This window comes from Manacus vitellinus, unplaced genomic scaffold (assembly GCF_001715985.3).
Source record: "Manacus vitellinus isolate BGI_N305 unplaced genomic scaffold, ASM171598v3 scaffold_41_pilon, whole genome shotgun sequence".
Classification (NCBI taxonomy): domain Eukaryota; kingdom Metazoa; phylum Chordata; class Aves; order Passeriformes; family Pipridae; genus Manacus; species Manacus vitellinus.
In genome coordinates, this window is record NW_021940545.1 from 1946625 (window position 1) to 1966246 (window position 19622).

At 48.1% G+C, this 19622-nt stretch overlaps 1 protein-coding gene across 1 annotated transcript in view; it reads left to right on the plus strand.

Moving 5' to 3' along the window:
- The first annotated feature begins 1257 nt into the window (after positions 1 to 1257).
- CDON (cell adhesion associated, oncogene regulated) overlaps positions 1258 to 19622 on the plus strand; it is a 37054-nt gene continuing 18689 nt past the window's right edge. The window contains exons 1-11 of the mRNA XM_029962048.1: positions 1258 to 1383; positions 3405 to 3677; positions 5232 to 5378; positions 5669 to 5812; positions 6654 to 6938; positions 7779 to 8048; positions 8935 to 9273; positions 13393 to 13673; positions 15852 to 16026; positions 18005 to 18133; positions 19399 to 19605. Coding sequence (XP_029817908.1) covers positions 1314 to 1383; positions 3405 to 3677; positions 5232 to 5378; positions 5669 to 5812; positions 6654 to 6938; positions 7779 to 8048; positions 8935 to 9273; positions 13393 to 13673; positions 15852 to 16026; positions 18005 to 18133; positions 19399 to 19605 — 2320 coding nt within the window. The 5' untranslated portion in view covers positions 1258 to 1313. The remainder of the gene's footprint in view (positions 1384 to 3404; positions 3678 to 5231; positions 5379 to 5668; positions 5813 to 6653; positions 6939 to 7778; positions 8049 to 8934; positions 9274 to 13392; positions 13674 to 15851; positions 16027 to 18004; positions 18134 to 19398; positions 19606 to 19622) is intronic.

Consider the following 19622-nt stretch of genomic DNA (forward strand, 5'->3'; position numbering starts at 1 on the left):
TACAACTGGAGGCTTTTCCTGATGCTCAATTTGCATGTGTGTTTTACAGTGATGCTCCGATGACAAAATACTGTTATTTTAAAATGAACCACAGGAATCATTTTGCTGTTTATATCTGCATCCAGCTGCTTCGAAAGCAAATGGCTCCACGAACACTCAATAAACTGGGACTTATTCCTCTCAGGCATGTGTGTTGCTGCACTTGTTTCTGTGCTTCAGGAAAGCTCCCAGTTATTGTGTGTGTTGGATACGTGTTTATGTACACGGCTGATAGATGAGATGTTTAGAGTATATGTTGAGTGTTATCAGTGGCTGAATTGTATGGCCAGGCTGATAAATGAAGTAACTGTGCTAAACGAGCTCAGATCTTATTTATCATAATGTTATGCAAGGCCAATAGGACATTTAAGTGAACGACAGCTGCAGATTTATGGTTTTCTTGGGGAAATGAGCGTTTGATAGAGACTGGGAGTGTCACAAACACCATTCCTGAGACTCACCTCGGGGCAAGTTTGGTTGCTGATTCCGTGATTTAGTTTGTATTTTGCTCATTTAACCATTTATCACAGAATCACTTAGGCTGGAAAAGACCGCTGGGATCATATTTGTGATTTATTTGTATTTTGCTGGCTTAGTGACGCAGTTTATATTTTTTGATGGTGAAAGTTGTATATAGGAGGGAGCATCACTGGTTTGGGAATATAAACAAGAACAAGACTGATATTGGTGTTTTCTTCAGTGGCACAGTTTGCCTGTAAAGCCCAGCAGAAGGAGCCAGCAGATGACAGGTCTTGGGAAGCAGATTTAGAGCAATTGTGAGTGGCAGCAGCATCACAGCAGTAGATTCATAAAAACTTGTAAAACAAGCGCGGCCTGGTGATAGATGGTCAAATGATTATTGTTTACAAACAATATTATCTCCAACAGATAAGCTGTTTACTTTGGACTCCAGCTCCTCTGGGTGGAAAGGAGTCTTAATTCATCAGGGCAGCGGTTCGATGGGGATGCCTCATGCCCCAGCTGTGGAAGAACTCTTACATTAAGAATAGGACTTGGAACCACAGTGAAGTTCAGCTCTAACTCACTTTTACAGATGGTTCCTATATTGCAAAGAATATTGGCTGTTTCCTGGTTGTGCCTTTTTTTTTTTTTTTTTTTTTTTTTTTTTTTTTATAAAACACTTTGTTGTGAGAGAGTTAAAAGAGGGGGACTCCTGAAACTCACAGCAGACATCTGTTTGTTTGTTTTGTAGCTGTTTCCGTGCCTCGTCTTAGTCCGGAGCCTTGGGCTTTCAACTTGGATAATCTGGCGCTATGCATCCAGCCCCCGGGCGCTTCCAGGCACTGCTGCTCATCGCCGGCCTCGTCGCTGCCACCAGCCCAGGTGAGGCCTCACCCCATCCAGGGGGACTGGCTGGGAGGTTTCGGGGTCGAGCCCAAACTTCTGAACAGGCGGCGCTTGGGAGCGCGTTTCCGAGTGGCCGCCTTCTGTGGACATTGTCAATAATCTGCTTTTAAGGGAGTGTGGAGCACTGAACCGTGGCCTCACGCCGAATAGATGGCTTTGCTCGTGAAAACTTGGCTCAGAGCGAGCGCCAGAACGTGGAGGACGCTGGGTTACGTGGGTTTGTTCCTTGGGGTCTCCGCGGATTTAGCTGGACGCCGGTTCTGCTGCGTGCAGTGCATCCTGTGTTCCCAGGGGTCGGGAGGGGTTTGGATTTGCAGCAGGAGAGGGGAATCAGCTCTTTGAAACGTGGAGGCTGATGCGTGGCTGCAGTTGGAACAGCTCTGGCGTTAAAGAGAAGAAGAGGGATGGTTTTAATTGACACATCTGCTCTGTGTAGTCAGCTTGTCTTAACGTAACCACACGAAAAAGAAGCTTTTACTACTTTTAGCACTTCATAGCCAGTCGTTATAAGCAAATGGGATAAATTTTATTTTTCAAGCAGCCATAGCAGATAAATTCCAGCTGCAGGGTCACTGCTACCAATTTTGCCTTTTACGCGGAGCACAAAGTGTTGGTGTCAGAAGTGAGGGCAGGGGCGAAGATGAAAGTAGCAGTGTGATTTCATACAATTGGAGCGAGCAAACTGAAAGGTCAGTGCTTCCCTCTTATCCCTGGAAATTCAGACTGAACTAATAGGAAAAACAGTTTTCTAATTAAAAGCTAAAAACGGACATCTGGAGTCCTGTGAAATGCTTGGATACCATTTTTATGGATTTCATCTTTTTTTGTTAAGTGAAGCCACACTTTAATTTCCAGTTTTATTTTATGTTTATGCAGATAGTTTATGGTTCTGTTAAAAATGTGCAGTTTCTCATCTGAAACTCATAACCAGAGCTGGGATGGACTGACTTGAGAAGAAAAGCATGAGCCCAGGGCCCCACCTACAAGAAAACTGTCTCTGACTTGGATGTCATTTAATATTATCTTGACCCATACTATCTGGAATTCCTTAGCTCCTTTACAAACTAGGAATTGTTTTTTCCCAGCTGATGTGTCTATTTTTAATTTTGTTTTTTCTCCTAATTTGTATTACTAACCAAATAAGTGTTAGTGGTGCCAATTGCCTTTTGCTTGCTCCCTTCATGCAAAAATCTTTAGTGGAGAATTTCATAGAAAACAAATGGAAATAATTCCCAGTGTTTCACTGGCCAGGATAGGAAAAAAAATCTCCTCCAACAAGCAGGAATTTTCTTCTGGCAAATAAATGGATTCTCATAACCAAGTTCTGTGGAATTGAACCTTTTATTTATTAGCAGCTCTTCCTGTTTCTGTTCATCTTTGCTCAGTAAAGATAATGGATGCCCAATTCATCATCCTTGTCCTGATGAAGTCCATGTATTTGGAATTAGCCAGAGCCTTTGCTGTTCGTCCAGCTTTTTTTATCCTGCTATTTTTAATTAGTTCTGCAGACTCAGAGACGGTTCTGTATAAATACCTGGCAGGCTCCTGCCATTTCTAACATTTTACAAGTCACGTCCGGGCCCGCTTCATATGGGACAGATCAGCTGCAGCTGCGTGTTCCCGTGCTCCGGCTCTTCAGGTGACGGCTGCTCTTTCCCTCTGGATAAATCCAGTGGGATTGCAGTTTTTGCTGGCCCTGGCAGGCACATTGCCTTTGCCTTGGGAATGTGTCATCCCCTACGCTGCACCTAACTCTGTTTAATTACTGTCACCCCCTTTGTGGGGTTCAAATCTTGGAGTTTTCCCGGTGTTTGAGAGTGAGCAGGAATCTCTCCTGAGCTCCTCTTACCGAGGAAAAGGCAACACCTGCTTGAGTATCATTTGCAGCTTGGGGCTTAGAGACCCTCTATATGCTCAGTCTTTCATACCAGTTTACCTCATCACCTGTCCCCGTGCAAAATGCTGGTCTCTAACCCGATATTTACATTTCCTTTCAGATTTAACTCCGCGTTTCATTTCTGAGCCCTCCTCTGCCGTCCAGAAGTCCGGCGAGCCCGTCCAGCTCCGCTGCTCTGCCGAGCCCTCCACAGCTCACCTGTCTTGGCTGTTTGATGGGGAGCCTCTGGACAGCAGGGCAGGAGAAGTGGAAATCCAGGCGGGATCTCTGACAATCGTGTCCCTCAGCCCGGCGACGTGCGGCCGCTATCAGTGTGTGGCGAGCAGCGGTGTGGGCGCCGTGCTGAGCCGGCCTGCCTCGGTGTCCATGGGCAGTAAGTGCCTTCTCATTCCTGCCCTTTGCTCCTTGCAAACCCTGCAGACCTCGGCTGGCTCGTGTGGTTTGTTCTTCTTTGACTTTTAGGAAAACACCCGGCCTTTTTTTTTTTTAATTATATCATCTGGGACCTGTCAGGTGATGCAGCCCCTGGAACAGATTCCCCAGAGAGCTTGAGGATCCCCACCCTTGGAGGCTTTTAAAGCCTCGGCCATACCAAACCACACCTGATGGATTTTGCCTCATTTCGACATGAAGGACCTCAAAAATCTTTTTCAGCAAGCACAAATATTATTCAGCAAAATAACATTCATTTCCATGAATTGGCCTGAAAGTACAAGATTCCCAAACACTTCCCTTCACAGATGATGTTGAAAGGGCAGCTGATCTGCCACACTGTTGCAGAAGTGTGCTTGAGAGTTGAGGAGAAATGAGTGAGAATTGTTGCCTAGGAAATAAGTGGGAGAGGCAGATTTTCCTTTTCATTTGATTTGATCAAACCAACGTAGATGTTCTGCAGGTGGGGACAGTCTTCTGTCCATTTGGGGACAGTTTCCCTTCTCTCAGTTTCACCGGTTCTTCTGATCAGCCTTTGCCTTGGTGCTTGATCTGTAAATTATTTGATCTCGAGGGACTTCAGAAGAGGAAGGGGCAATGTTTTCCACATGGAAAGGACGATATGATGCTGAGAATGGGAATACAATATTCCTGCATGAGCATGATTTGTCTGCTTGGGATCTCGGGGCTGTCTGAATCAGGCCTTTGTCAAGCAGGGTTTGAGTGATTTCTCTGGAAGGGTACCTCATCTATGGAGCATGTCCAAAATCCCCCTGGGAGGAAAATCTCTTATAAGTGAGAGAAGTAAGTGTTTTGGTAAAGTACTGACCCATGGCCAGACCCTCTCAAGAGAGCTCTAAGGGTGGCTAACATAGAAAAACTTCACAACCTCGAAGATGCTTTGAACATGAAGGGAGTAGAAGAGCAGCTTCCACACTTCCCTCCTGCCTTGGAGGTTTTGGCAGCATGTGGGGAGGTGCTGGGAGCTGGGGGCTCTCTCTTAGTGAAGGTGCTGGGAGCTGGGGGCTCTCTCCTAGGGAAGGTGCTGGGAGCTCTCTCCTTGCCTCAAGGCTAGTGGCAGCAAGAGGGAGGCACTGCTGCACTCACTACTGTGTTCATTATCATCACAGAGAGACAATTCTATGTTTTTAGGGACAGTGTGAATTGTCTCCTGTAGTGCCTGCAGACCCCCTGAGGGAACCCTTTCCACTGTCTCTGCTTGCTTTTCCAGGAGCAGTTGAGGGAACATAGGAATTGTTTTTTCTCACTATTCCCATGTAAAAGCTGGTGCTTTTTGTAGTGAGGAGGTGGGTAAGGAGGGTTTGTGCTGCTATGGGCTGCAGGATAGACCATGCCTGTTGATGTGAATGTCCAAATGCTGCACCAAAGACAATCAGGATGAAGCCAGCTGTGTTTTGAACACAAATACTGAACTTGCTGCCCTTCCTCTCTCCCAGGCCATGGCTGCTCTTAGACTTTTCCCAAATCTCTCCAGGTTTAGGTGACTTTGATGCCTCGGTGACAGCTGCCATTGCAGCAGAGGAAGGAGGCTCAGCTCTCATTGAATGCAAGGTGCCAGAAAGTCACCCTAAAGCACAGGTTCGCTTCCAAGTGCGGGGGAAATGGCTGGAACAATCAAGAGGTGAGATTTTGGTTTTTTGTGCAATGTAAGTAACCAACAAAAGCTTGCCCAGAGTTTTTTCTTAGAACCTACAGGAAAAAGTCCTTGTGAAACTTGCAGAACTTCCTGTGCATGACTTTATCTAAAGCTGTCTTTGGAAATGAATCTTCTTGGAATGGTGATCTCTTTGTCATCCTATGTTTAGGGTAGATTAGTATAGCTGAAAAGTTAATTAAAAACTAAAAAGAGGAAGCCTTTTCTTGAAACTACATTAAATATAATCTTCTGTTTTTCCTTCCCCACTTCTTTAGACAACTACCTAATTCTTCCATCTGGAAACCTGCAGATTTTGAATGTATCTTTAGAAGACAAAGGATCCTACAAATGTGCAGTGTACAACCCAGTCACTCATGATCTCAGAGTAGAACTCACTGGACGTAAGCTCACAGTCACACGTGAGTATCCTGTTCAGCTTCCCAGAATTCACACACCTCAAACTCAATAAATAACATCCCTAGGGGTTTTTGGCATGGGCATATCAGTGTCTCCAGTACTGTGTGATGTAAAATCTGTCCTGCATTCTTTGCACATTCAGTTCTTATTTCCCCTCTCTGTGGAGGAGCAGCATAACTGCTTCTCAAATCCCAGGAAGACACAGCACTCAGCCCTTGGAAAGGGGATATTGTGTATACTTCTGTCCCCAAACCTGTTTTGGAGCAGGACTTCTTGAAGAGAGCATCACAGCATTGTGCTTAGTCCCAAGTGCAGACACATGTTTGAAAGGCATGGAGGAGGACTGGGGAACAGGATGGGAGGTGTAAAAGCTTGATTGGTGTCAAGATTAGAGGGCTGGGGCACCTCTGCTGTGAGGAAAGGCTGGGAGAAATGGGATTGTTCAGCCTGGAAAAGAGAAGGCTTAGGGGTAATGTAATTGTGGCCTTCTAGTACCTGAAGGAAGCCCACAAGAGAGCTGGAGAGGGACTTTTTACAGGAGCATGGAGTGACAGGACAAGGGGGAATGGCTTCCCACTGACAGAGAGTAGGTTGAGATTAGATATCAGAAAGAAATTCTTCCTAGTGAGGGTGCTGAGGCCCTGGCACAGGTTGCCCAGAGAAACTGTGGCTGCCCCATCCCTGGAAGTGTCCAAGGCCAGGTTGGAGGGGGCTTGGAGCAACCTGGGCTGGTGGAAGGTGTCCCTGCCTGTGACCAGGGCTTGGAGCGGGATGAGCTTTAAGGCCCCTTCCAGCCCAAACCACTCCATGATTCTATTCTACAACTCATCTCCTTTCTTCCAGGCCCTTCCTCAGGTGGCTCCCACATCCTTCACCCTCTGGCCCCCCAGACTCTGGCAGTGCCCCAGCACAGTGCCCTGACACTGGAGTGTGTGGTCAGTGGGGCGACTCCCTCCGTCCGCTGGGTCAAGGACGGCCGGGCCGCGCTGGGGCGAGGCCGGTGGGAACTGCTGCACTCCCACCTGGTGACGGACAGGCTGGAGGCATCAGATGCTGGGAACTACTCCTGCCTGGTGGGAGCTGACTCCGGAGCAGTGAAATACGTTAACTATTCACTTACTGTACTTGGTAAGGAAAAAAGACGTTTTGGATGTCCGGGCAATGAACATTTCCTTCATGTACGTGCTGGTTTTGGCATCTGCTCCCAAACAGCATCACATTCCTTCTCAGTCTCAAGCATATTAAAATAAAGAACACAGATCTGTTCATAATGACCATGTCCCGTCATCTCTTCCAAGTTAAAATCCATAATTATTTATCTCTTCAAATCCTGTGCAGTCTGAAGTAATGAAACAGTGAAGGATAACAAACTCCGAGGGAGGAACTGATCCATTTATTTTCCTGTGGAATGCCAGTGTCAGTGGTATGCCAGGGATCAGATGTGCCTCTCCTGAGGCTGTACATGAGCAAGAGGCTGGTGAGGGGAGGTGAGGTATTTGGATGAGGACATAAACAAAAGCAGAAGAAACATATTCATATATTTGGCCTCTTTTGTGTGGCTGCAATTTCTTCCTCATTTTCCTTTTCCATTGTAGCAGATATTCCTGGTGTTTGAGGTTTCTGCATCCTTGACTGGTTTTGTTTGGGTTTGGAAATGTGTATATTGAAGTTACTCAGAAAACAGGGTGTTGACACACAACATGCCTTTTGTTTTGGGGTTGCCGCTAGCAAATTATTTTGAAAATAAAGGTGTTTTATTTACGGAATTCATGCAAACATGTGGCTGTTTGGGACAGAAGGGAGAAACCATTCAAATAAACCCATGTGTGGGAAAACCAACCTTGGGCTGTGCAGAACCAGCAGTGTGTGGTGACGTGACGAGCCTGTGGGACATTTCACAGCAGTTTTTTCAGGGCTTAGTCGAAGATCAGCAGACGGTGGTTTATGTAAAATCACTTTCCCTTCCAGAACCTGCCTCGCTCTCCAAGGGGCTCCAGGATGAAACCGTGGCCGCCGGGGCGACTGTGCATTTCTGGTGTGATGCCCGTGGCAGCCCCGCTCCAGCCCTCACCTGGCTCCACAACGCCGCTCCCCTCCGGCCCTCCCCGCGGCACTTCCCGACGGGAAACCACCTCTGGATCTGCGGGGTCACCCCGGGGGACTCTGGCTTGTACCAGTGTGTGGCAGACAATGGAATTGGGGTTGTGCACTCCACGGGGAGGCTCCGTGTCCAGCCAGGTAGGAGCACTCGCAGCCCTCAAGGAATCACATGAAGCATTTGTGCTTCAGGCTTTATTCTGGTTTGTTTTTTTTTCCCTCTGGATTATGTATTAATTTGCTTCTGACCACTAATCTTGCAAAGAAGGTGCTTTCAGTTGGATTTTAAGAGACTTTTGGGGTTGTGTGGTTACTTGATACTTAAACCTAGATTACCAGTTGCAATTAAATCAGCTTATGATTGGATTTGACATGATTTGTGCTCAAATAGAGTCTGGGTCCTGTTGTGCTGGATGAGCTGGTACTCTTAGCAGTATTGGCTGATGAGTAGTTATGCCTGTTCCATACTCTAATTTGCAAAACAATCCTCAGGCTGGGGGTTGATGCACACTTCCCCTTTATCAGATTGGCAGGATCAGGCACCAGGAGTCATCTAGATCACTTTTCAGTCTAAGATACTTTCTAATGCCCAGAGAACTTGATTTTTGCTAGCACAACGATGTTGGCAAGACCACTGCTGTCCCTGTTCTCTCCCTGTCATGTGTAGCTGAAGCTTTGAATCTTCTCAGTACCAGTAATGATCCCTGTGAGCTGTGCAGAGCCTGGCTGAGCAGAGATTTTGTGGCCTGCTTGTGTGTGGAGTGCCTAAGCCAGTCTTGCCTGCAGTGTTTTCTTCACTGACAGTCAAGTCTTCATCATTTAGAGAAGCTGAAGTGTGGTTTGAGTTTCTCTCAGCCTCCTCTAAGCAGTCTCAGCTGATCTCTCCAGTCTGGAAGGGAAGCCTGGAGAAGAAAAAACTGTTAAAATGGTTATAAAGAACCACGTGTGACATTTTTAATTGTACTGACTGACTTGGGCATTAAGTGTCATATTCCTTAGTCAAACTCATCGTTTGCATTTCCCCCAGGCACAGGCTCTGTCCCTGTCATAGTCTCTTCCCCCGGGAGTGTCACCGTGGTGGCTGGTGGGGATGTGACGCTGTCCTGCAACGCCACCGGGCTGCCCGCGCCCACCGTCCACTGGTACGACAGCAGGGGCCTGCTGACCAGCCACCCTGCCCAGGTGCTGCATCCCAAGGTGCAGAGGCCTCCCCCAGAAGGGCCGGAGCCCTCCTGCCCCTCCGTGTCCCAGGTGGGCTGGAGCTCCCTGCGCCTGCGGAACGTGACCCCGGAGCGCGCCGGAGAGCTCAGGTGCGAAGCCGTCAACGAGCACGGCTCTGCCGTGTCCAGAGCCTTCCTCACGGTCGGTAAGTGAAGCCCAAAACCATCCCATTGGCTCCCTGGTTTAGGTGAGAAATGCCTCAAAATAAGAGGGTGGGGTGGGATCTGGGGGAAACGAAGCAGAGGAGTCTCCGTTGTCTCCATGGACCAGTTCCTCCCTCCCCCTTTTAAGCAAAGGAGAAGTGCTGTGTGCATCGCATGGACATCTTACATGTGCTAAAACGTATCCAAGGGTGGGGTTTTTAATTTATGGTTTGAAATTACTACTAGAAAAGACAGCTCTTATACTAAAGGCAGGATGGAAAAGAGCCATTTCCTTTCCTCACAGTGGAATATTATGTGACATTAGTAGAAGGTTTAAGCCCCCCCCAGGTTTCCTTCACAAGAACTTAGATACAGATTTTTAGTTACATGAAGTGACTTAAATTTCTTAGCTCTTTCAGCACCTTGCCTTAGTTAATTCAGCTGAATGCCAGGGAGATTTCGGGTCAGTGGGATTTAATAAGTGGCCCCATATTTAAAGTTCTTTGGTTAGAGTTTAAAACTCCCGTAAATAACTTGAAAAGCTGCATAAAGGTTCACTTAGAGAAAAAAAGAAAGAAGAAACCTCAAGAAAGTGATCCCATCATGTAGTTTTATAAATCAGTTATTGTTGGACCTTGCTGAGTGGAAACACGAAACTAAATATCATCCCAGAATTCAGTCTGTGTCAAAGAGAAAAATCCCTCTGCTTTGCCTTGGAATTTTATGGCAGTAAGTTCAATTTTAATGCTTTGTTTATTAACTTTTATCGGTTTCTAATATGTTGTACTGGCTGCTGATTATGGTGCAGAGGGTGGTTAAGGCATTTGGTTTTGATATAAAAGTCCCCGAGGAGTTTCTGGGAGCTGTTAGGGCTTTAGAGCAGCTCCCAGCCATGCCGAAGGCATGCTCAGACATTCAGCTGTCTGATGAAGAATTCGTGCCAGGTAACACTTCCGAAGCACCTGAATGACTTCAGCTGGGATTCCAGCGCATTTCTTCGGTAGCAGGATCAGCTTAAGCTCCTCTCAGCCTTGTCCCAGCACACAGTAAGAGAGCTCATTTGGCTGAAAAATGTATCTTTCTTTTTTTTTTTTCCTTGTGCTGGATCTGTTCCAGGCCGTGATTCATTGCACGGTCTTACCGTGGGCAGGACAACTTCAGCTGCCACCAGAGTGAGAAACCACCAAAATGTAAAACGATGCCTCGGGATCCTGTACCCACGGCCCTCCCTCCTTTTGTGTCTTTTTTAGACAGTTGTGGGGTTTGCCTGCATGGCAGTAGCTTCCCAGAGCCAGGGAAAGAACACAAGGTTAATTCTCCAACATAACTTCATCTAATGGAAATGAAGGAGAAAAACACACTCCGGGCGGTTTGAGTAGCAGGAGAGTGAGTGTAAAACACAAGAAGGAGCATTTGGTGTAGGCAGGTGGGTGATTCAGGGGCGAGAGGCTGAAGTTGCTCCCACAGAAGCCTCATAGAACCTCTGAGAAGTCCTAAGGCGATTTGAAACTCTTGCCAGGTGTGGGTGACCTCACTGATGTGCTGCATTCAGGTTTTCAGGGGGCTTTCCCAGCCCGTGCTGAGGTACCTGCAGAGTGGGGCAGATCCTGTGGCTGTTTAAGAGGCAGGGAAGCAGTGCCTGGGAATGTGATCTGTTTGCACAGCAGAGACAAACCCCAGAGCTGCTGTGCAGCCACGGCACGAGCTGGGATCTGCCCCTGGGTGCACCCCTGTGAGGAGGCTGGAAAGGTGAGGGCTCTTTGCCCTCAAAATGAGGCAGTTGAAGGGGAGAAACAGCAACAAGCTACAAAGTACTGGGTATTATGGAGAGTGTGAATCACAGCTCTGGAGACAGGCTGGGAGAGCTGGGGGTGTTCACCTGGAGAAGAGGAGGCTTTGGGGACACCTGAGAGCCCCTTCCAGTGCCTAAAGGGGCTCCAAGAGAGCTGGAGAGGGACTTGAGACAAGGGCCTAGAGGGACAGGACAAGGGGGAATGGCTTCCCACTGCCAGAGAGCAGGGATAGATGGGATATTGGGAAGGAATTCCTGGCTGTGAGGGTGGGGAGGCCCTGGCACAGGTTGCCCAGAGAAACTGTGGCTGCTCCATCTCTGGAAGTGGCCAAGACCAGGTTGGACAGGTCTTGGAGCAACCTGGGCTAGTGGGAGGTGTCCCTGCCCATGGCAGGGGGTAGAACAAAATGAGCTGTAAGGTCCCTTCCAACCCAAACCATTCTAAGATTTTATGAGTACATTCCTTTAATGCCCAAATTCGGGACATTCAATCCTTCTCTGATTGCTGTTGGAGGCAGGGTTTTGGGGACATGCAGCCTTTGGTCTGACCCAGCTCAGGGCTGCTGGTGTGGTGTTCCACAGTGGGGCTGGGAAGCTGAGGCAGAAAAGTCTCCGTGGCTGAAGGGAAAGGGATGGCACTGAGAGCAACAGCCAAAAAAAGTTGCATAATGACACAGCAGCAGAGAGAAAGCTGATGTGCTGGGTTATGTGGGTAGCAATTATGCCAGAAACTTCTCAAATAGAGCTTAGATCTGAATTGCTTAATGGGAATTGTTACCCAGGGGTTGTTTTCTGAAGCAAAAATACGAACAGCTCGGCGGTTGTTGACGACTCCCCCCCCGCAGCAATAAACACAGCGCTGGCTGCGGGTCTGCTGTCACCAGCTGAAACCACAACTCATTCTCCACTCCAAGAGTCCGTGTCCCCAGTGCCAGCAGGCGTCAAACCAAGCTGTGCCCACCCACACACCCTCAGGGTCCACCACGGGGCCGTGGGCCTTCCGCCTCCCCCCATTTGTTTCCAATATCGGGCCCTTCCCGCTGCTGCGCTGACAGCGGAGATACCCCTTTCACTCGGGGGTTGTTCTGGGGGTGTCTGACATTTTAGGACCATCTGGCTTCGGGGACATCCTCCCCGCATTGTTCCCTTCTTCCTGTCTCCGAATTTTGTGGCGTTGCTAGATAAATGAGAAGGAACAAACAAGGAATGCTTGCCGAGAGCGTGTCTTCAATTTGAAAAGAGAACTTTCCTCCCCAGCTTTTTAGAAAGTGGCCAAAAATAGCAGCCACACTTGCTGCTGGTATTTTAATGGAGGTTTGGAGGAATCTGAGTCAGCCAGGCTAACACTGCCTAGGCTTTACATTACCAAGGAATTTGTTTGTTTTGTAAACCAAGTTCCCTTCATTCCCTTCCCCTTCCAGACCCCAGCACGTAACATAAACCTACACAAATCTGAGAGGACGGACAGGGCTCCGAACATCTGGCAGTCCCAGCACTGCCATGTGCAACCTTGAGGAGCTGCACTGCTTCCCAAAACTCCTTGCTTTAAGCACTGACGTTTTCTTGTCCTGGATAATCTCAGATGTCCAACCTGCCATCCCTTTCCTGCCTGGAATGCTGACGAGCCCTGCATTGGCTGAACAGGGCTTTTTTTTTTTTTGCCTCTTTCGAGCTAATATTATATATATTTTTCTTTTCATGCCAGGAAACATAAATAGGATGGAGGAGGCTGGAGAAGGATTTCTAGAAATGTGTTGGTATTAAATTGCATGTTAGATCTGCCTGTAAACTGAGTTTATTCTCAGCATAAATTTTAAAATGAAGTAGTTGAGTCGTGCAGCTTTCAAAGCTTCTCAAAATTACAGCTAAAACCTCAGAAACTGAGGTAGGAGAATGTCCTCTTGTGTGCATGCCAGTGCAGGCCATGAAAAGTTCCTTGTACAAGGGCGATTAATTTAAAATTGCTCCATTTGTGTCACAAGTGTAGCTATATATATTTATTTATTTCTTTTAACATGCATTGCCACAACTGAATTTAGAGGAGATACAGTCAAACTGTGCCTGCAGACCTCGAGTTTCAGGTTTTCTCTCTTTGCTACTGTGAAAAAAACACTAAACCAAATAAAACAAACCAAACCCCACTGCTGTGCCCTGGAAAAACACTGAGGCCGCAGCTTGGCACCGGGCTCAGGTCTGTGTGGGTACCTCTGGACCTGGAGCTTTGCAGCAGGGCTTGTTTGGAAATGTCACTCCGAAATGATTTAGCGTCCCGTGGGCGCGGGGCGAACGTACGTCATCGTGGGGATGTAACCAGACCCTCCCTTTGCAGTTCCTCCAGCAACTGGCACGAGAGCAGGAGAAACAGCTCCTCTGGAGCTTGCCCAGGGCGATGAGAGCGGGGGTGATTTCGGTGCAGAGGCGGCGTTTTCGAGCTCCCCTCCGACCAAAGTGCCTCCGGACGCGGCTGCGATGGACAAAGCTGCCCCGCCCGAGGCCCCCATCATCCTGAGCCCCCCACAGACACCAAAACCCGACACCTACAGCCTGGTGTGGCGGCCAGGCCGGGCCGGGGGGCTGCCCATCAACGCCTACTTCGTCAAATACCGCAAGGTACCGTCTCCTGTCCCCTGGCACGGGTGGATCGCGGCACGTTGGGTTCCTCAGGGAACCAGCTGTGCTGGTGTTGACCAGGCCATGAGGCTCAGGCCAGAGAGAACACAGGATTTAGGTGAAGCACAGCGTGCCCACAGCTCATTTTAGGGATGGCTGATGTCACAAATATGCTGTTCTGTCTGGTTTGAAGTGAGAGTTATGCAACCAGCAGTAGGGCAAGAGGGCACAGTATTAAGCTGTGCCAGGGGAGGTTTAGGTTGGACATCAGGAAGAAATTCTTTCCAGAGAGAGTGCTCAGCCATTGGAATGGGCTGCCCAGGGAGGGGGTGGAGTCCCCATCCCTGGAGGTGTTTAAGGTGAGACTGGATGTGGCATCAGTGCCATGGGCTGGGTGACAAGGTGGTGTTCAGTCATGGGTTGGACTAAATGATCTCAGAGGTCTTTTCCAACGTAGTTGACAGTGTGATTATCCAGGCTTTTATGTCTTTTACAGTGTCATTATGGGCAACGGGGCTCCAGGGCGTACTCTGTGCAATGTCAGTGGTGTTAAAAATGCATTTGTGTGAGCAAGCTTGAATCTGTGTGTGAGAGCAGAAGGGAAGCTGGGTTTTACCCCAGCATGTCACAGAGTTTGCTGTTCTGCATCCCAAAGGGACTCGATTAAACTAAAGTTACCAAATACAAAGGTGAATTAAAATTTGCTGGGCAGGTACCTACCATGTCCCTAAAAATGGTGTGTCAACACTGAACTCTTTTGCCTAAAATCACATGGTGGGATCCCTGGGGCTGTCCTGTGCAGAGCCAGAAGCTGGACTTGGTGATCCTGGAGGGCCTCTTCCAACTCAGGAGGTTCTGTGATTCTCAAATCAGAACCAAGCAATGCCTGGTTCTTCCAAGCAAACTTCTTCCAAGCAAAATCTGTTCTTCCAAGCAAACAGTTTTCTGCATGGCAAAGCTGTTCGATTTATTTTTCCTAAGCTTTTTAATCCCCTACATCCTGACCTTGTCTTAGCCTGGAGGGAATGCCTAGATTTTTGACCTGTTGGTTCCTGAAAACCTAGTGCCAGAGTCTGCTGATGATAATTTCTCATCCAAAGGCAGTTGGTTCACGTAAGCCCTGGAAGCTTTGGATGCTTTTTTGACCTTTTTGATGCTCACCCTTCACTTACACCAGTCCTTTCCACACTAAATGTGCTCACTCATGAGTTTCTCAGCAGGGAGTTTACCCTGGTTTTTAGGGTGGTGCTCTCTTTGTGTCATTAAATTATTTTATTGATTTCCCTCTTTTAATAGAGGGGGGGAAAAAAAGATGGGGGAATAAAAGACTTGGAGTGGTTGCTGCAGAAGAAAATAGTTGAACAAAGACCTCTGGCATAACCTTTGATAATCCACAGCGTTTAGATCTGCCTCCAATGTTTTATTAAAGTCTTATGTTGTTTAGTAGTTTATTTTTTGTGGAATCTTTGTCTTTTCCTTTGGGATTTGGGGTAATGTTTTCCTGGATAGGTCAAGCATTAAGAGACTACCCTGAATCTCTTTTCCTTTCTTAAGTGGAGCTGATGGTTTCACTGCTAACTTAAAAAGTGTTTTGGTTTTTGTTTTTAAAAAAAAGGAAACATGCATTAATAAACTGAAATCTTTCATCTCCCTGCTGACATTTTTCCAGGCTTGAGGAGTAACAAAGGCATAACCTTTGTTGCCCATTTCAGGCAGTAAATACTTAAAAATGCTGAAGTACAGCAAAAGCTGGGCTAGTTCAGGGAACATCTCTCCCATCAGGGTGTTGGGTCCAGCCCTTTAGTGGCACACGCTGCCAGCTGAAGGCTGAGCAAAGGCTTGGAAACCACTTGGGCTCTTGTAGTTTTAACCACGAGTGAAAATGGAAAAACAAAGAAGGTCAAAACCACGTGTGTGTGTCTGTGTCTGTGTGTGTGTGTGTGTGTGCACGGAGAGGGAAAGTAAGTCGAGTTCATCCCAGGAGTGCTGTGAAAGTGGTTGCAAGAGTGGTGGTTTGTGGTAGAAGCACCTGGAGACAAACCATGGGTAGATGTAGGAAAACAGGAGGAGTTTTGGCAAGGGGCAGAGGTCGCTCGGGTGCTTGTGCATGGAAGCGGTGCGGGATTTGAGGGTCCCCTTGGGCTCCTGACGCTGAGTTTGTGTCCCTGTCGTGTGCAGCTGGAGGACAGCGTGAGTGCAGCGGGCAGCTGGCACACCGTGCGTGTCCCTGGCAGCGAGAACGAGCTGCGGCTCACGGAGCTGGAGCCCTCCAGCCTCTACGAGGTGCTGATGGTGGCCCGGAGCGCCGCCGGCGAGGGCCAGCCGGCCATGCTGACCTTCCGCACCAGCAAGGGTAGGTGCAGCCCCACGTGCCCTCTGCCCCACCTCCCAGGGACACTTGTTTAGTGACATCAGCCATGTGCTGTCTGCTGAGCCACATGTGAAATATTCCGCAATTTACTTTAGCCTCAACGGCTAAAATAGCTGTAAGGGCAAACCTCCCTGAGCGTCACCAGGGCTGTTGGTAAGTAGAAGCTATTAAAAGCTTGATGATGTTGGTTTTTGGGGTGATTATTAAGATTTCCACTGTGAGGTTCCTCTTGCTTAAGGATGTGAAATCAAGGAGCAACCCGTCCTTGTTGAGGCTTTTCAGAGAACCACAAAAGAAAGTCTGCATCATCAAGTTTTCGTGTATCAACAAAGCTGCTCCTGGTTTGCTTTGCAGACACCTCAGTCACAATCTCTGCTGACCACGAGCCAGCTGTTCTGCTTGTTGTGTGCAGACAGCAATAAGCACAAGAACATTCCTCCTAATCAGACCATTCTTTTTCTTTCAAGTTTGGACACTGGTGGCTGTGCTCTTTAGCATGCAAACAATTAGATATTTTTCATACTATAGTCCAAGAATGGCTTTAAAGTGACAGAGGGCAGGGTTAGATGGGATATTAGGAAGAAATTCTTCCCAGGGAGGGTGGTGAGGCCCTGGCACAGGTTGCTCAGAGAAACTCTGGTTGTCCCATCCCTGGAAATATCCAAGGCCAGGTTGGATGGTGCTTGGAGCAACCTGGGCTAGAGGAAGGTGTCACTGCCCATGGCAGGGGATGGAAGGAGATGGACTTTAAGGTCCCTTCCAACCTCCCAGACCATTCTGGGGTTCTACGCAGGACAGAATAGCTTAAAATTTTATTAAGAATGTGATGTATTCATGAAATCTGTGAAAGCTACTTGGGATCCTTTGCCCTATGCATCCTTATCATTGTTCTATCAACAAACAGATCCAAAACCGATAGCCCCCAATCTCTGGAAATGTTACCCCCTGCTAAAAAAAAGTCAACAACTCCCTAATTGTGACCTACCCACGCCCTGAAACATCTCTCCCTGATGAAACTTTGGGTCCCTCCCAGGCATCTGCCTGATAACACAGATCCTGACTGACCTCCTACTCGCCCTACATGTCACAGCAGACACAGCCCCAGCTGCCACTGCCCTCACCCAGACACACAGAAATGTTCACTATGGCTGATTGATGCCTAAGCTGCTCCGAATGGAGCCTCATTCTTCTTCACCTGCATCCATCAGCACGTTGAATGAGGATTCTGCTACAGCTCCTACTTATACAAAGAAACCTGCTCACCCTCCTAGCAGCTCCCTTCGTAGGCTGTGTGCTGCCATGAGGCCAGGTACCCTTCTGAGGGGCCACAGTCATCACTGGCCTGTTCTCAGCCATCCCCTACCTTGGACAGACCCTTGTAGAATGAGCCTGAGGAGGATTCTCCATAGAAAACCCCACACTTACCTGAATTTTTGCCCTACACTTCCTCCCCTTATAATCACAGGCCCCACATTCCTCCACCCCACCTTCCTCCACGAGTCAGGCTCCAACAGCCCCCAGGGTGTGGTATCAAACGGTGGCAAAATCCCATTCCACCCATACTTTTCCATAAAAGACATCCTAGGATCCATGCTCATGTTCCTCCCACTTCTAACCCTCCCAACTTACTGGGGGACCGAGAAAGCTTCACACCAGCAAACCCACTTGTCACACCCCATTGTATTAAACCCCAACGATGCTTCCTGTTTGCTGTCCTGTGCTCAATCCCCAGAAAACTCAGAGGAGTCAATGCTGCTACCCCTACCCTGCTCTGTACTGTGCTGCCATACCCACTGGACAAGCCAAAAACCCACTCAGCCTGGTGTCGTGGCTGTGCCACAGCAAGTGACCTTCTAGAGGTCACTAGAAGGTCACTTCTAGAGGGGGTAGAGGGGGTCAGTGAGCAGCATTTCCTTATCCACTCCCTGAGCTGATGTATTGTCTGTCAAATCTTTCCTAGAAAGAACATCATCCTTGAAAAACACTCAGGCTCCATCACCACCCATGGGCATCCCCAAACAACCCGTTGTTCATGAAGGCACAAATAATTTCGGTGTTGTCCTTCCAGACCTGTCTCGCCACAGCGGAGGTAGGAGTGGGGATGGTTTGTGATCCAGGTGCTAAAGGTTGTGTTGCAAAGATCTGTGTTTGACTCAACCTGTGTTTATTACTGCTTCGGGTGCTTGTATTGCCTCTTCTGTTTCCTGTCTGTCCCAAGGCTGCTCTGTTGCACAGGGTATTTCCAAGGATGATGTTACCTGCAGGTGTGGCTCTCAAAAAATAAGAGAATTTTCACTTACAACCCACTTTCCTGCTGCTCATTTTTAAACCTGCAGTTGCTTTTTGCAAAATACTCTGGTTTTCTCTTCCCTTCCACTGTAAAAGAGCCAGAGGAAGAAGGGAAGTGGGAAATGGCTGTGTCAGAGGTTTAAGTTCTCAGAGTGGATGATATCTGTCCTGAATGTCTTCCTGTGGCTTCCCAGGCATGGGCTTATTTCTGATGGCGAGGAGATACAAGCACTTCCCAGTAGGTGTGACTTTTACTCTGCTTTCCAGTGAAAACAGCATGTTTGTAGTCCTCTTTCTCACCCACCCCAACCTTTGAACCCTTGGCCTGATTCAGGCAGATTTCCTCAGGGCCTGAGATCTCAAAGGTATCAAAAATTTGGGGTGAAGCCAAAGGTGAGCAGAGTGACGGAGGCAGGGAGCTGAGCACTGCACACTTGTGGCAGCACTGAATGTCAGAGGAGCCACACAGGGGCCTTACTTGTGTCTGCCTGCAAACGCTCAGCTGCTTCATGCCCCAGAGCTGCCAGCCTGCTGTTCCTTGCTCTGTTCCCCTCCTCAGTGTTCACAAATCCAGGCTGGCTCAGTAAAACCTCACAGTTCTTACAACCAGATTTACTAACACCCTTCTTTCCCTTCTCTCTGTCCCACTGCTGCCTGTAACTTCAGTGAGTTCCGTAAGTACATCCTAGCACATACTTTATTTGTTCTTCCTTCTCCTTTCTCCAGCACTCCAGTTAGTGTGGATGGGTTGACCTTTCATTGGGTCTGAGGGAATTTGGGGGGGTTTGAAAATAATAATCACATTTTTCCTGTTCACTTAATGTATGTGTCCGTTTCCATGTAAAGGTGGTCAGGGTAGTGCAATACTATATGATTTTTTAATATTTTATTGAGAAGATAATCAATTCCTCTGTTGTCTGCTGGTCATCCAGCATTACAGGAGGATTTAAGATTCTCCTTGTTAATATGTGAAGTCCAACTTAATCACCAGCAATGAACCTAATTGGTAGTTACAGAAAATGGAGTTCCAGCTGACTCTAATCATCTTGTAACTGAAATTTCCAGTTCCAGAAGCTCCAGACCGACCCACCATCTCCACAGCATCGGAATCATCCGTCTACGTCACGTGGATCCCCCGGGCCAACGGGGGCTCCCCCATCACAGCCTTCAAAGTGGAGTACAAGCGCCTGGGTCGCAACAGCGACTGGCTCGTGGCAGCTGACAACATCTCTCCCTCCAAGCTGTCCGTGGAAGTTCGGAACCTGGAGCCAGGTATTAGAAATGATCTT